We start from the raw sequence: 14,663 nt of genomic DNA, 5'->3' as shown, positions 1-14,663 counted from the left end.
CAGATGCCAAGTCCCAGCTATGGCAGGCTCCACCTATTCTCTGGAATAACACCCACACCTAAAGGAGAGGAGGAGTATGAGACGTGGGCGGAACGGAGCTCTCAGTTGTTAGATGAGTGGCAGTGCTCGGATGATGAAAAGCGACAGTGATTGGTTGAAAGTTTGAATGGGCGGGCCGTTGACGAGAGAGCTGTTAGGTTACATTATCCCATAGAGACAGCGGTCAATTATCAACAAGCACTGGGCAATGAATTTGATCCGACTGGAAGCCCAGTGGAGCTCCTGGTGGGGTTTCAAAACATGCATCAGGAGAAGGGGGAGAAGCTCGCTGCCTTTATTTTGCGGCTACAGAGGCAGCTAAATTGCTTGCGGCGCAGAGAAGTCCTTCAGGGTACTGAGGTGGATCAGTTAAGAATGGACCAGATAGCCAGGGGTGCCCTGTCCCATGATCTGATTGTGTGGAGTCTCTGACAGTCTCGCAAGACGCGCCCCCTCCATCTTTTGTTGAGCTGATCAGAGAGGTACGGGAAGAGGAGAACGCGGCGGGAGCGTGGGAGGACTCAGTCAGCAGGGTACAGTCCTCGGTAGTGTCCCCTGCGGTGAAGTGACCACAGATAGCCTACCCCGCGGAGCAGTAGAAGAGATTGTGGCAGAGTTGAGAACGGAGATACGTCGGCTGTTATCAGCGGGTGTGACCCCCACCCCACCATATGATGGAGCTGATGGGAGGGCTGCAGATTCCCCAAGGGGATGAACAGTGCGGAGGGCTGCTGGCAGCAGGTGTCACGCCAGAAGGAGAATGAGCCCCCGGGTACCTCGGCAGGGAGAGTCGTTGGGGAAACCTAGAGGGGACCCAGTGAGGGAACGGCCTGGTGTCTCTGGGGGAACACGTTCCCAGCAATGTACCAAGGAATTACCGAAAGGAAAAGTCCCTATTCCTGAAGGGTTTGTGGGACCACACTCCAGTGTGTCGCTACGGATAGAGAGTATTTACGCTAAAGCCATATTCGATACTGGGTCGCAGGTCACGTTACTGTACCGATCGTTTTCCAACCGGTATCTGAAGCATTTACAATGACATCATTCAGTGCACTGGAGATTTGGGTCTCAGTGCTGGTGATTATCCATACGACGGTTATTTGTCAGTGAAACTGGAGTTCTCGGAGGCCGATGTGGGAGTGTCTGAGGGTCTTGATACAGAGGTGCTGGTTTCCCAGTTGAGAAGAGCTGCGTTTCAATTCTGGTGGGGACCAACATCCCTCTGGTGAGGAGGCTCTTGGGGGCCTCTAAGGAGAAGGCGGGTGAGAAATTTTTGGGGACCCTGTACATGCTCCCAGTGTTTCAAGGTGATTTTCAGGAAGTGCGTGGCAGCATTGGGCTGGATACCAAATTTAAACGAGGGACTGTGTGGTTCACCCAGTCGAAGCCAATGGTGATACGGCCCGGGGAAATAGCGAGAGTGATGGGGGCCTCCAAATTTTCCGGAGTGCCTGAGGGCGAACCCCTCTTAGTGGACGCTCTGGAGAACCACAAGGGGGTGTCGGGATTTCCGGCTGGGCTACTGGTGAGGCCCGAATTGCAGAAGCCCTCGGTTGTGCAGGCGAGCAGGATGGCAGTGATCGTCAGGAACACTACGAAGAGGGCGGTCACCTTCAAGCGGGGGATGCCCCTGGCGCATTTGTTCCCGGTGACGGTAATGTTTAGCGCCCCCGTGAGGCACTCCGGGGAGAAACTATTGGAAAAGCGGGGAAAGTTGACCGCTGAGTCATTCAACCTCGGGAACTCCCCGGTGCCGCCGGGTTGGAAGAGGAGGCTGGCAGAGAAGATGGTGAAATTGGAAGGCGTATTTTCCATTGTCGAGTTTGATGTGGGTTGTTCCAAGAGCACGCATCACACTACCCGGGTGACCGAGAACACCCCGTTTAGAGAGAGATCGCGGCGACTAGCAGACGTGGAAGACGTGCGGCAGCATTCGTGTGAGTTGAAGGAAGCTGGGATCATCACTGAGTCCCGAAGCCCCTGTGCGTCCCCAGTAGTCGTGGCCCGGAAGAAGAACGGGAAGGTACACATGTGTGTGGACTACAGGACTCTGAACAGGCGCACTGTCCCTGACCAGTATACGGTCCCGACGGTCGAAGACGCGCTGGCCTGTCTGAGTGGTGCGAAGTGGTTCAGCGTGCTGGATTTGAGGAGTGGATAGTACCAGATCCCCACGAGAGAGGCCGACAAATAGAAGACGGCATTTCTATGTCCCCTGGGATTCTTCCAGTTCGAAAGGATGCCTCAGGGCATATCGGGAACCCCTGCAACCTTCCAGCGGGTCATGGAGAAGACGGTGGGTGATATGAACTTGCTTGAGGTGTTGGTGTATTTGGATGACCTCACAGTATTTGGATCCACCTTGGAAGAACACGAAGCGAGGCTGCTGAAGGTGCTCGGCTACCTGAAAGCTGAAGTGTTTAATCTTTCCCTGTCTGTTATCAAAGTCAGACACATAATCTTACAAATGGAGTAGCTACAGCCGGCTAAGATAGAAGCGGTGACCACTTGGCCAAGGCCCCAGACTGTGAGCGCCCTGCGCTCGTACCTGGGGTTCTGTGGTTATTATCGGAGATTCCTGATTGGCGACGCCAAAGTGAGTCACCCCTTGAATCTGCTTCTGTGTGGTTACCCTTCCCTGGGGAAGAAAGGGAGTGGGGCGGGGGGAGGACAGGAGGGTGGAGAATATCTAAACCCGTCGGAGCCCTTTGGACAGAGGTGGGATGTAAAATTTAAGGAGGCCTCTCAGTCGCTGTAGGAGCTGCTGACCCAGGCGCCGGTGCTGGCTTTTGCGGACCCCCAATTGCCGTTTGTACTGCACACAGATGCCATCCGAGAGAGTTTAGGGAGCGTCCTGTATCAGAATCAGGGCACCGGGTTGAAGCCTATGGCGTTTTCCAGCCGGAGTTTGTCGCCGTACGAGAGAAACTATCCCACGCACAAGTTGGAATTTCTGGCGTTGAAATGGGCGGTGGTGGATAAGCTGAGTGACGAACTGTACGAGGCCAAGTTTGAGGTGAGGACGGACAATAACCCCCGAACTTATATCCTGACCTCGGGGAAACTGGATGTGACAGACCATCGGTGGTTGGCAGCGTTGTCTGCCTGTGATTTCAGCCTGAAGTACCGGCCGGGGAGCCGGAACATTGATGCGGATGCTTTGTCCCGACAGGTGCATTAGGGACTGGACAGGGACGAGGAGTGGGAGAGCGTTCCTGCCCCTGGGGTGACGGCCATGTGACAGTTTGCCATCACCGTGAAGGCAGAGGAAAAGGAGAGGCAGGATGGAGCAATGGATCAATGGGGGGCTTCCGATGACACCATAGCCCAGGATTACTGTAACCTGACTGCTCTGAAGACAAACCAGCTGCCGGAATTGAGTTCTGGGGAAGTGGCAGCTACGCAGCGAGATGATCCGGGCATTGGCACTATTTGGTCCGCGGTTGAAAAGAGAGACACGGCTCCCGTGGAGAAGACGAACCACAACTGGTGTCTCCACTACTGAAAGAATGGTTCGGTTGGAGTTGAACAAAGCAGATCTTATACCGGGTCACGTCAACCCCAGACCGACCACGGCGTTGCCAGCTAGTTCTGCCGAGAAGTATTGGAGGATTGTGTTAAAGGCACTTCATGATGATTCTGGACATTTGGGGGTGGAAAAGACCTATGGATTGCCCAGAGACCGGTTTTAATGGCCACGAATGAAGTCGGGGTTGAAGAATACTGCAAATCGTGCTTTAGCTACGTACGGCAGAAGACACTGCCCACGCGGGCATCTCCTTTGTCCCCCTTACAGAGTGCAGGGCCCCTGGACCTGGTGTGTGTGGATCTCCTGTCCATAGAACCCAATGCCAGCAGCACGGCGAATGTTTTAGTCATCACTGACCACTACACCAGATATGCTCAGGCTTTTCCTACCAAGGACCAGAGGGTGACTCCGGTGGCAAAAGTGTTATGGGAGAAGTATTTCGTTTATTATAGCCTTCCCAGGCGGATACATAGTGACCAGGGACGGGAATTTGAGAGCAGACTCATCTATGAGTTACTGGGCATGCTTGGAGTTGAGAAGTCGAGGACCGCGCCCTATCACCCGCAGGGCGATCCCCAGCCTCAGAGGTTCAATCGAACCTTGCTGGACATGCTCGGGACCCTGGAGATCAGCAAGAAGAGCAGGTGGAGTTAACATATTGGGCATCTGACTCACTGTTACAACTGTACACGAAATGAAGCTACTGGATACTCGCCAAATTATCTGATGTTTGGGCGCGAGGCGAGGTTGGCCGTTGACCTTTGTTTTGGGACTGACGCGGGTGACTTACCACCGAAGCCTTATCTGAAGTATATGTCTGATATGAGGAGAGTGTTGCAATGAGCGACTGAGGCAAACCCAAGTGCAGGCCAGGCACGGAGATTGAGTCTGGATGCTTACACGGGCGTAAACACAGAAGAGTAAACAGGAGGGATCTTGACACGGAGCCCTGATATGTAGCCTTGACACTGGCCTTGACACGGAGCCCTGATATGTAGCCTTGACACTGGCCTTGACACGGAGCCCTGATATGTAGCCTTGACACTGGCCTTGACACGGAGCCCTGATATGTAGTGTGCCTTGACACTAGGCCTTGACAGCACGGACTCCTGACACGGAGCCCTGATATGTAGCCTTGACACTGGCCTTGACACTGGCCTTGACACGGAGCCCTGAAATGTAGCCTTGACACTGGCCTTGACACGGAGCCCTGATATGTAGCCTTGACACTGGCCTTGACACGGAGCCCTGATATGTAGCCTTGACACTGGCCTTGACACGGAGCCCTGATATGTAGCCTTGACACTGGCCTTGACACGGAGCCCTGATATGTAGCCTTGACACTGGCCTTGACACGGAGCCCTGATATGTAGCCTTGACACTGGCCTTGACACTGGCCTTGACACGGAGCCCTGACTCAGAGACTTGACACTGGCCTTGACACGGAGCCCTGATATGTAGCCTTGACACTGGCCTTGACACGGAGCCCTGATATGTAGCCTTGACACTGGCCTTGACACGGAGCCCTGACTCAGAGACTTGACACTGGCCTTGACACGGAGCCCTGATATGTAGCCTTGACACTGGCCTTGACACGGAGCCCTGATATGTAGCCTTGACACTGGCCTTGACACGGAGCTCTGATATGTAGCCTTGACACTGGCCTTGACACGGAGCCCTGATATGTAGCCTTGACACTGGCCTTGACACGGAGCCCTGATATGTAGCCTTGACACGGAGCCCTGATATGTAGCCTTGACACTGGCCTTGACACGGAGCCCTGATATGTAGCCTTGACACTGGCCTTGACACGGAGCTCTGATATGTAGCCTTGACACTGGCCTTGACACGGAGCCCTGATATGTAGCCTTGACACTGGCCTTGACACGGAGCTCTGATATGTATCCTTGACACTGGCCTTGACACGGAGCCCTGATATGTAGCCTTGACACTGGCCTTGACACGGAGCCTTGACTCAGAGACTTGACGCGGAGTCTCATATATAATCCTTGAAACTGGAGCTAAACTTAGAACAAGCGGTTCTCAGCGGTCAGGAAACGTAGTTATCTCACGGGGGGTGGGGGGGGGGGAAACAAACAACGATCTGGCGACTAGTGGCTCTAACCCCAGAGTCCTTATGCTGCAGGTCTTGATAGAAACCAGCTGTGACGTCGTCAAAGAGAATTGGCAGTAAATGGCATATTAACAGTCGGAATCAAGGCATAATCAAAGGAAATTAGGAGCAAGATAGGGAATTAACGATCGAGACCATGACAATACCCCCCATCCGCCAACGGGTGCCTCCAGGCGAGTCACCGGGAATGTCTGGAGTGTCCCGATGGAAATCACGGATGAGGGAAGGGTCCAGGATGAAGGAGTGGGGAATCCAGGAACGTTCCTCCGGGCCATATCTCTCCCAATTGAAGAGGTATTGGAGGCCCCTGCCTCACTGGCGCATATCCAGTATTCGCCGGACGGTGTACGCTGGGTGTTCGTCAATGATCCGGGCGGGTGGAAAGGGTTCGGCAGGGGGGCACAAAGGGCTGATAGACATCGGCTTCAATTGGGAAACGTGGAGTGTAGGATGGATGTGCATAGATTTGGGCAGTTTGAGTCTGACTGCCGAAGGGTTGATAATGCTCTCAATCTGGAATGGTCCAGGTAGCGAGGGGCGAGTTTCTTGGGTTCATCCTTGAGGGAGATGTTTTTAGAAGAGAGCCAAACCTTCTGCTCTGGCCAATGATCAGGTGCAGGAATCCGATGGCGATCGGTTGAGCGGAGCAGGGTCGCTCGTGTGTCTTTCCAGATCTGCGGCACCGGCGGAGATGGGCCTGGACAGAACTCACAGCAATGTCCTCTTCATGAGCTGAGAACAGAGGGGGTTGGGAGCGAAGGGAGCATCCAATGGGAGACATTCCCGTGGCGGTGCTAACCATGGAGTTGTGGGCGTACTCTACCCAAGCGAGATGGGTGCTCCAGGAAGACGGGTTGTTGGCGGTTATGCACCGCAGTGTTGCTTCCAAGTCCTGGTTAGCTCGTTCTGTTTGACCGTCTGTCTGCGGATGGAAGCTGGACGACAGACCTACTGATGCTCCAAGGGCTTTAGAAAAAAAAGATCTCCAGACTTGAGAGACAAATTGCGGACCCCGGTCGTAAAATAATGTCAGAGGGAATCCCGTGAAGGCGGGGAGTTTGGGAAGGGCTTCGAAGTGCACAGCTTTGGAAGAGCCGTCCACCACGGTGAGTACCCTCGGCAGTGTTTCCATGTGAAAAGGGTAGTCCAGTAACAAAATCCAGCGCAATGTGAGACCAAGGCCTGCTGGGGAAAGGTAGGGGACGAAGCAACCCAGCAGGTGGTCGGTGGGAAGCTTTTCCCGCCGGCAAAAACTGGACAGGCAGAGACGAAGAAACGGGTGTCAGCGTCCAACATTCAGAAGGGACAGAGTCCGATCGATCCCGGGATGGCAAGCGAAACGAGACGTGTGTCCCCACTGGAGAACCTGTGACCGAACAAAATCGGGCAAAAGGAGGGGATTGGACCCCGGACGACAGGTGAGTGTAAATCAGAACCGGTGAAAAGAATAATGCCCAACGGGCTTGAAGGGAATTCAGGCGTTTGGCGGTTTGGATATACGCGAGGTTCTTGTGCTCGGTCCAGACAATAGACGGATGTTCCGCTCCCTCCCTCCAGCCAGGGCCTCCACTCCTCCAAACCAAGCTTGACCGCCAGGAACTCCCGGTTCCCTATGTCGTAATTTCGTTCGGCGGGGGACAGCCAGAGAGGAAAGAAGGTACAGGGATGAAGTTTTTGTTCAGGGCCCAAACGTTGGGAGAGGACCACTCCCACCCCAGAGTCGGAGGCATCAGCTTCCACAATGAATTGACAAGAGGGGTCTGGTTGAACCAGGATGGGAGCGGAGGTGAAACGCCTCTTCAGCTCCGAGAAGGTAGAGTTTGCTTCGGTGTCCCAGTGAAAAGGGGTCTCAGAAGAGGTGAGTGGAGTAAGGGGCGCCTTCAATCGTCTGTAATCCCTGATGAAACGACGAACCCCAGAAATCGCTGGAGTTGCTTGAGTGTCGGGGGTGTTGGCCACTTCGCCACCGCCCGGATCCTTCCGGGATTCGCCCTCACCTGCCCGCTTTCGATTATATATCCGAAGGAACTGACAGAAGGAACGTGAAACTCGCAATGCTCAGCTTTTATGAATAGTTTGCTCCCCCATAGTCTCTGCAGAACCTGACGGACATGGTGGGTGTGTTCCTGAAGACTGCGGGAGAAGATTAGGATGTCATCCAAATAAACAAACACGAAACTGTTAATAAAATCTCTAAGGACATCGTTTATCAGAGCTTGGAAAACGGCGGGGGCATTGGTAAGGCCGAATGACATGACCAGGTATTCGAATTGACCAAGAGGGGTGTTGAACGCTCTTTTCCACTCATCTCCCTCTCTTATCCTGACCAGATGATAGGCACTTCGTAGGTCCAACTTGGAGAAGATGGTGGCTTCGTGAAGTGGTTCGAAAACAGAGTTGAGAAGGGGTGGTAGATATTTTTTATTTCTTTATGGTGATGCTATTTAGGCCTCGGTAGTCAATGCAGGGGCGCAGTGATCCGTGTTTCTTCCGCACAAAGAAGAAACCTGCGCCAACAGTGGAAGATGAGTGTCGGATACTGCCCGCCGCGGGAGATTCATTTAAGTAAGCCTCCATTGCTTCCCTTTCTGGCCGGGACAGGTTACACAGCCGACTGGTGGGTAGAGGGGTTCCGGGGAGAAGGTCAATAGCACAATCGTAAGGTCGGGGTGGAGGCAGGGAAAGAGCCCGTTGTTTGCTGAACACCTCTCCCAGATCGCGGTACTCTGCTGGAACCCTGGATAAGTCGGGGGTTTCAGCGGTAGACGAGGTCGCGGTGATTTTCACAGGGGAAAGGGCCGACTGAAGACAAGTAGAGTGACAGACCAGACTCCAGCTGGCTATCTTCCCAGTGGGCCAATCAAAGTGGGAATTGCGGCAGCTTAACCAGAGGTACCCAAGAACAATAGGAGTTTGAGGAGAGGGAATTAGGTTAAATTGTACCTGCTCCTGATGGTTTCCGGAGAGAATAAGAGACGGGGTGGTGTGCAGTGTGTGACGCGAACCAGAAGTCTAGCGTCTGGTGCCCGGGCTTCCAGAGGGGTACTCAACGGCTCCCGAGGATTTCCGGGACGGGAAGCTATGTCTTCATCCAGAAGGTTTCCCTCAGTACCGGAGACCACGAGAGCTGACAGAGGCAGGGACCGCTGGTTGTAACGTAAAGTAGCTGGGATCTGCATCCGGGCTCAGGGGACGGAAGGGAATGCTGTCTGGCTCACCAGGGTCCCCCTTCCTACAGGCGGGCCTTCCCTCTCTGGCCGAGGGGAACAGGTTGCACTGCAGTGGCGGAATGGATGCAATATAGACATTCACCCGCTCTCAATCTCTGTGTCGTTCGGTGGGGGAAAGACGGTTCCGACCCAGCTGCATGGGTTGACTGTTTTGACATTATGAAGCAGTTAAAGAAAAATTATTACATTGCGAAGCGTGTATGTTTGACAGAAATCAAATACAGGCTTTATTACAAGCTTTTTGGGATGGTAGTTTTAATTTTAAAGCTTTCTTAAGTTATGGCAATATCTTATTCAAATAACAGCATTGTGTTTTATTACAGAAATTTATTGGGTTGTTCGGGGCAACTGCATCCACACTACGCCGGACAACTTTGAAAACGCCGGTTTCGAGTAAAAACGACAGGCGTCCACACTAAGCGTTTTTCAAAATATCTCCGTCCACATTAGGCACATATTTGGGCGAATTTCCTCCTACTGGGCATGCGCAGCTCACACAGCGAAAACAAGCGAAGAGGAAACGATATACTTAGTGCGTGTTTGTCCAGTTACAGAGTAGAAAAACTTTAAAGGGATTGCTCTTGGCTGTCGCGCAGTAGGACTTAAAACTTTAAAAAAAAACAAATACTGGAGCGTATGGAGGCAACCGACAGGGAGTTCACGGACAGTGTGACCCGGCTGACGACGAACATTGAAAAACTGACTGACTCTGTTGCATCAATAAAGCACCTTGTTAAATGTATAAAACGTCTGCATCAGTGTTGTCTTGTATTTCCATACAATGTTACATTAGGCTGTTACACATCTATTGTCAGAGAAGTACTTGCATAAATAGGTGAACTACCTACATACAAACAAGGACAGAAAACAGGGCAAAGGGAGTATACTTATTTATTCCGTAAACTATGGGTCAACTGGCTTCAGTCTCGTCCGTCTGTTCGGAAATTGTTAGCTGGTGGCCTTCAAGAAAACAACTTACATCTGTTCCGGCACGTCATGACAGCGTTTTTAAATCTCTCCGTTTACCCCGTACACACTACGCCGGATATTAAGCGTTTTCAGATTTATTCACTCCGGAGAGTGTTTTCGAAAATCTCCGTTTTCCGGGACCGAAAACGCCGGCTCACTGTGGACGGGAGGGCAAAGCGAAGAGAAAAAAGTATCGTTTTCAAAATTATCCGGCGTAGTATGGACGTACCCTTATAGATTTAATTTGAATGATAAATAAAGCAGTGAGAGTTCATGGTGTGAATGCGCCTTTATTTGAATTGCCAACTGCCGTTTCTACCAAAGTCCGCCCTATTGTTTCACGTTAGCCAATTATTCTAGGGAATTTCTGATTGACACTAGATTAGCCAACCATCACCAGACTAAATTTCCGTCGGCTTGTGGAAACTCCAGAATGAGGTTGGTCAGCGGGAATAGGAATAAATGGACATATCCACAGACCAATGGCTGTGCGGTATTCCGGAGTTGTTCTTCGACTGACAACTGGCGGGCCAATGAGACACTGATTCTGCACGTCATTTTCATGCCCCTCCCACAACACGATCCTAACGTCCCCGGAGCTACCGGTTAATGGGACGATCAACCCCCGGAATACTAACTGGAAGATCAAGTGGTGAATGCGAGGAGCAAGAACCGGGACTGAGACACTGCGGCTTGTGTTTAGTACGCGGATTTATTAATGAACAGAAGCAACGAGGTGACCGGATATTGCGCCGCTCTGATCACCTGTTCCCTGAATTTCGACTGAGTCAGCGCATAAATAAATGTATTTGTACAACAGCTGAAATCACTCAGCAAAATCCCGACGCGGTGAAAGATCCATTCAGAATCATTGAAATCGGATCCTTTTCCTGAGACCTGGTAATATATGACATTTACAAACGCTGTCATCCACAGGAGGATGAAGCTGCCGGAGAGGGTGAAGAGTAAAACCACAGACCTCCTCCTGCTCTCCATCTCCGGGTCACTGCGGTTCTCCCCCTTGCTCTGACCCTTCAGCCCCTTACGGACCCGACTGGCCACTAAAATGTGTCTGACTGTCAGAGCGTTGAGAAGCAGGATCGCAGCGAAAGGGAGGAACGGAGTTAAAACCGTATCGAGCCAGTCATATCCTACCCACCCGGGGTCAGTGAAAACATTGTCCTTGAGATCACAGAACCACGGTATATTATCGATGAGCACCAAGGGTTCCCATGGGAAATATCGGGGAGCGTTTTTCAGACAGAACAGCACACCGGTTGTTGTTAGAACCACAGCCGCAGTTTTCCCGGTGCAATATTTTGTTTTCAGCTTCTGGCAGCAAATGGTGACAAACCGATCAAAGGTGAAGGTGACGGTGAACCAGACAGAACAGTCTGTGGCTGTGAACATCAGTACATCGATAACACTGCACACAGGGGTGATGCTGAGAAAACTCCCGGGGAAGTAAAATCCAATGATTTGATATAAAATGACCTCGGTGACAATGGTCAGTAGATCGGCCGCTGCCATGGCCACCAGGTAGCGAGTGGTGCAGGTAGAGAGGCCGCACTTTCCCCGGGACAGGATCACAATCGCCACCAAATTCACTGGAGAGAAGGAGAGAGAAACGCTGGACAAAGTCCCATTAAAACCTCCCAGTCTCACTTTCCGGAAAGCTGCCCGTACCAGCACTGTGACAACTCTGGACAAGGTAACATTAAAACTCTCCCAGTCACCCCTTCCCGGAGAGCTGCCCGTATCAGCACTGTGACAACTCTGGACAAGGTAACATTAAAACTCTCCCAGTCACCCCTTCCCGGAGAGCTGCCCGTACCAGCACTGTGACAACTCTGGACAAGGTAACATTAAAACTCTCCCAGTCACCCCTTCCCGGAGAGCTGCCTGTACCAGCACTGTGACAACTCTGGACAAGGTAACATTAAAACTCTCCCGGTCACCCCTTCCCGGAGAGCTGCCCGTATCAGCACTGTGACAACTCTGGACAAGGTAACATTAAAACTCTCCCAGTCACCCCTTCCCGGAGAGCTGCCCGTATCAGCACTGTGACAACTCTGGACAAGGTAACATTAAAACTCTCCCAGTCACCCCTTCCCGGGGAGCTGCCCGTACCAGCACTGTGACAACTCTGGACAAGGTAACATTAAAACTCTCCCAGTCACCCCTTCCCGGGGAGCTGCCTGTACCAGCACTGTGACAACTCTGGACAAGGTAACATTAAAACTCTCCCAGTCACCCCTTCCCGGAGAGCTGCCTGTACCAGCACTGTGACAACTCTGGACAAGGTAACATTAAAACTCTCCCAGTCACCCCTTCCCGGGGAGCTGCCTGTACCAGCACTGTGACAACTCTGGACAAGGTAACATTAAAACTCTCCCAGTCACCCCTTCCCGGAGAGCTGCCTGTACCAGCACTGTGACAACTCTGGACAAGGTAACATTAAAACTCTCCCAGTCACCCCTTCCCGGGGAGCTGCCCGTACCAGCACTGTGACAACTCTGGACAAGGTAACATTAAAACTCTCCCAGTCACCCCTTCCCGGGGAGCTGCCCGTACCAGCACTGTGACAACTCTGGACAAGGTAACATTAAAACTCTCCCAGTCACCCCTTCCCGGAGAGCTGCCCGTACCAGCACTGTGACAACTCTGGACAAGCTGTCATTAAAACTCTCCCAGTCACCCCTTCCCGGGGAGCTGCCCGTACCAGCACTGTGACAACTCTGGACAAGGTGTCATTAAAACTCTCCCAGTCACCCCTTCCCGGAGAGCTGCCCGTACCAGCACTGTGACAACTCTGGACAAGGTAACATTAAAACTCTCCCAATCACCCCTTCCTGGAGAGCTTCCTGTACCAGCACTGTGACAACTCTGGACAAGGTATCATTAAAACTCTCCCAGTCACCCCTTCCCGGAGAGCTGCCTGTACCAGCACTGTGACAACTCTGGACAAGGTAACATTAAAACTCTCCCGGTCACCCCTTCCCGGGGAGCTGCCTGTACCAGCACTGTGACAACTCTGGACAAGGTAACATTAAAACTCTCCCAGTCACCCCTTCCCGGAGAGCTGCCTGTACCAGCACTGTGACAACTCTGGACAAGGTAACATTAAAACTCTCCCGGTCACCCCTTCCCGGGGAGCTGCCTGTACCAGCACTGTGACAACTCTGGACAAGGTAACATTAAAACTCTCCCAATCACCCCTTCCCGGAGAGCTACCCGTACGAGCACTGTGACAACTCTGGACAAGGTGTCATTAAAACTCTCCCAATCACCCCTTCCCGGGGAGCTGCCCGTACCAGCACTGTGACAACTCTGGACAAGGTAACATTAAAACTCTCCCAGTCACCCCTTCCCGGGGAGCTGCCCGTATCAGCACTGTGACAACTCTGGACAAGGTAACATTAAAACTCTCCCGGTCACCCCTTCCCGGAGAGCTGCCCGTACGAGCACTGTGACAATTCTGGACAAGCTGTCATTAAAACTCTCCCGGTCACCCCTTCCCGGGGAGCTGCCCGTATCAGCACTGTGACAACTCTGGACAAGGTAACATTAGAACTCTCCCAGTCACCCCTTCCCGGAGAGCTGCCCGTATCAGCACTGTGACAACTCTGGACAAGGTAACATTAAAACTCTCCCAGTCACCCCTTCCCGGGGAGCTGCCCGTACCAGCACTGTGACAACTCTGGACAAGGTAACATTAAAACTCTCCCAGTCACCCCTTCCCGGAGAGCTGCCTGTACCAGCACTGTGACAACTCTGGACAAGGTAACATTAAAACTCTCCCGGTCACCCCTTCCCGGAGAGCTACCCGTACCAGCACTGTGACAACTCTGGACAAGCTGTCATTAAAACTCTCCCAGTCACCCCTTCCCGGAGAGCTACCCGTACGAGCACTGTGACAATTCTGGACAAGGTAACATTAAAACTCTCCCAGTCACCCCTTCCCGGAGAGCTGCCTGTACCAGCACTGTGACAACTCTGGACAAGGTAACATTAAAACTCTCCCAGTCACCCCTTCCCGGAGAGCTGCCTGTACCAGCACTGTGACAACTCTGGACAAGGTAACATTAAAACTCTCCCGGTCACCCCTTCCCGGAGAGCTACCCGTACGAGCACTGTGACAATTCTGGACAAGCTGTCATTAAATGGGAAAAAACAACGTTCGAGTCGATCCCGTGAGTCAGCGGAGAAACAAATGTTTAGTTCTGCTTCCCATTAAATATGAAAACACAGAATGTTGAACCGACAGGATCGATATCTCTCACAGATATTTGTGATGATCAGATTGGAAGCTTGTAAAATGATCATAAACAGGTTCACTCTAGTTAACACACAGAAATACCAAACATGAATTGTTCTGCTCACTTACGAGGAACTCCAGTGACGGCAATGATCACGTACAATATTTTCTGCACACCGTGGGACATATCCCACACTGCAAACATTGTCTCTCACCAGTGACTTGTCGCCCCTCTGCTCCAGGCGATCTCTTGGAATAAAGTTGACACAACACATGCCTGGATTTTTAATACCATTTAGTATCTCCACAGGGACAGATTTCAACTGATTTAATAATAAAGCTTTTAAAATTATTTACAAACCAATTACGTCAGACACTTGTAATCCCTGCGGTGACAGATTGTCATTAATTTAGTGATTTTTTTTTAGTCCAAACAAAAGTACCTTAATCTTCCGAAGTTTCTTATCAATTAAATATGCTTCCACTTTAAATATTTACCTCAAA

At 51.9% G+C, this 14,663-nt stretch overlaps 1 protein-coding gene across 1 annotated transcript; it reads right to left on the bottom strand.

Annotated features, from left to right (window-relative positions):
* Positions 1-10,600: 10,600 nt before the first annotated feature.
* LOC134340986 (probable G-protein coupled receptor 139) lies at positions 10,601-14,409 on the bottom strand. Its single transcript, XM_063038643.1, has 2 exons — positions 14,289-14,409; positions 10,601-11,508 (listed from the first exon to the last, which is right to left on the bottom strand). The coding sequence occupies exons 1-2, from the start codon at positions 14,362-14,364 to the stop codon at positions 10,601-10,603; spliced, it is 984 nt and encodes a 327-aa protein (XP_062894713.1). The 5' UTR covers positions 14,365-14,409.
* Between the last annotated feature and the right edge of the window lie 254 nt (positions 14,410-14,663).

Source organism: Mobula hypostoma, chromosome X2 (genome assembly GCF_963921235.1).
Source record: "Mobula hypostoma chromosome X2, sMobHyp1.1, whole genome shotgun sequence".
Taxonomy (NCBI): Eukaryota; Metazoa; Chordata; class Chondrichthyes; order Myliobatiformes; family Myliobatidae; genus Mobula; species Mobula hypostoma.
The sequence above is the reverse complement of the archived record's forward strand: the minus strand, read 5'-3'. Positions and strand labels throughout refer to the sequence as shown.

Bases quoted from the DNA above. Each gene is read 5' to 3' on its own strand.
- LOC134340986 (XM_063038643.1), bottom strand. From the start codon at position 14,364: ATGTTTGCAGTGTGGGATATGTCCCACGGTGTGCAGAAAATATTGTAC. The intron at 11,509-14,288 runs GTAAGTGAGCAG...CCTTCTCTCCAG, and splicing joins TGCCGTCACTGGAGTTCCTC to TGAATTTGGTGGCGATTGTG.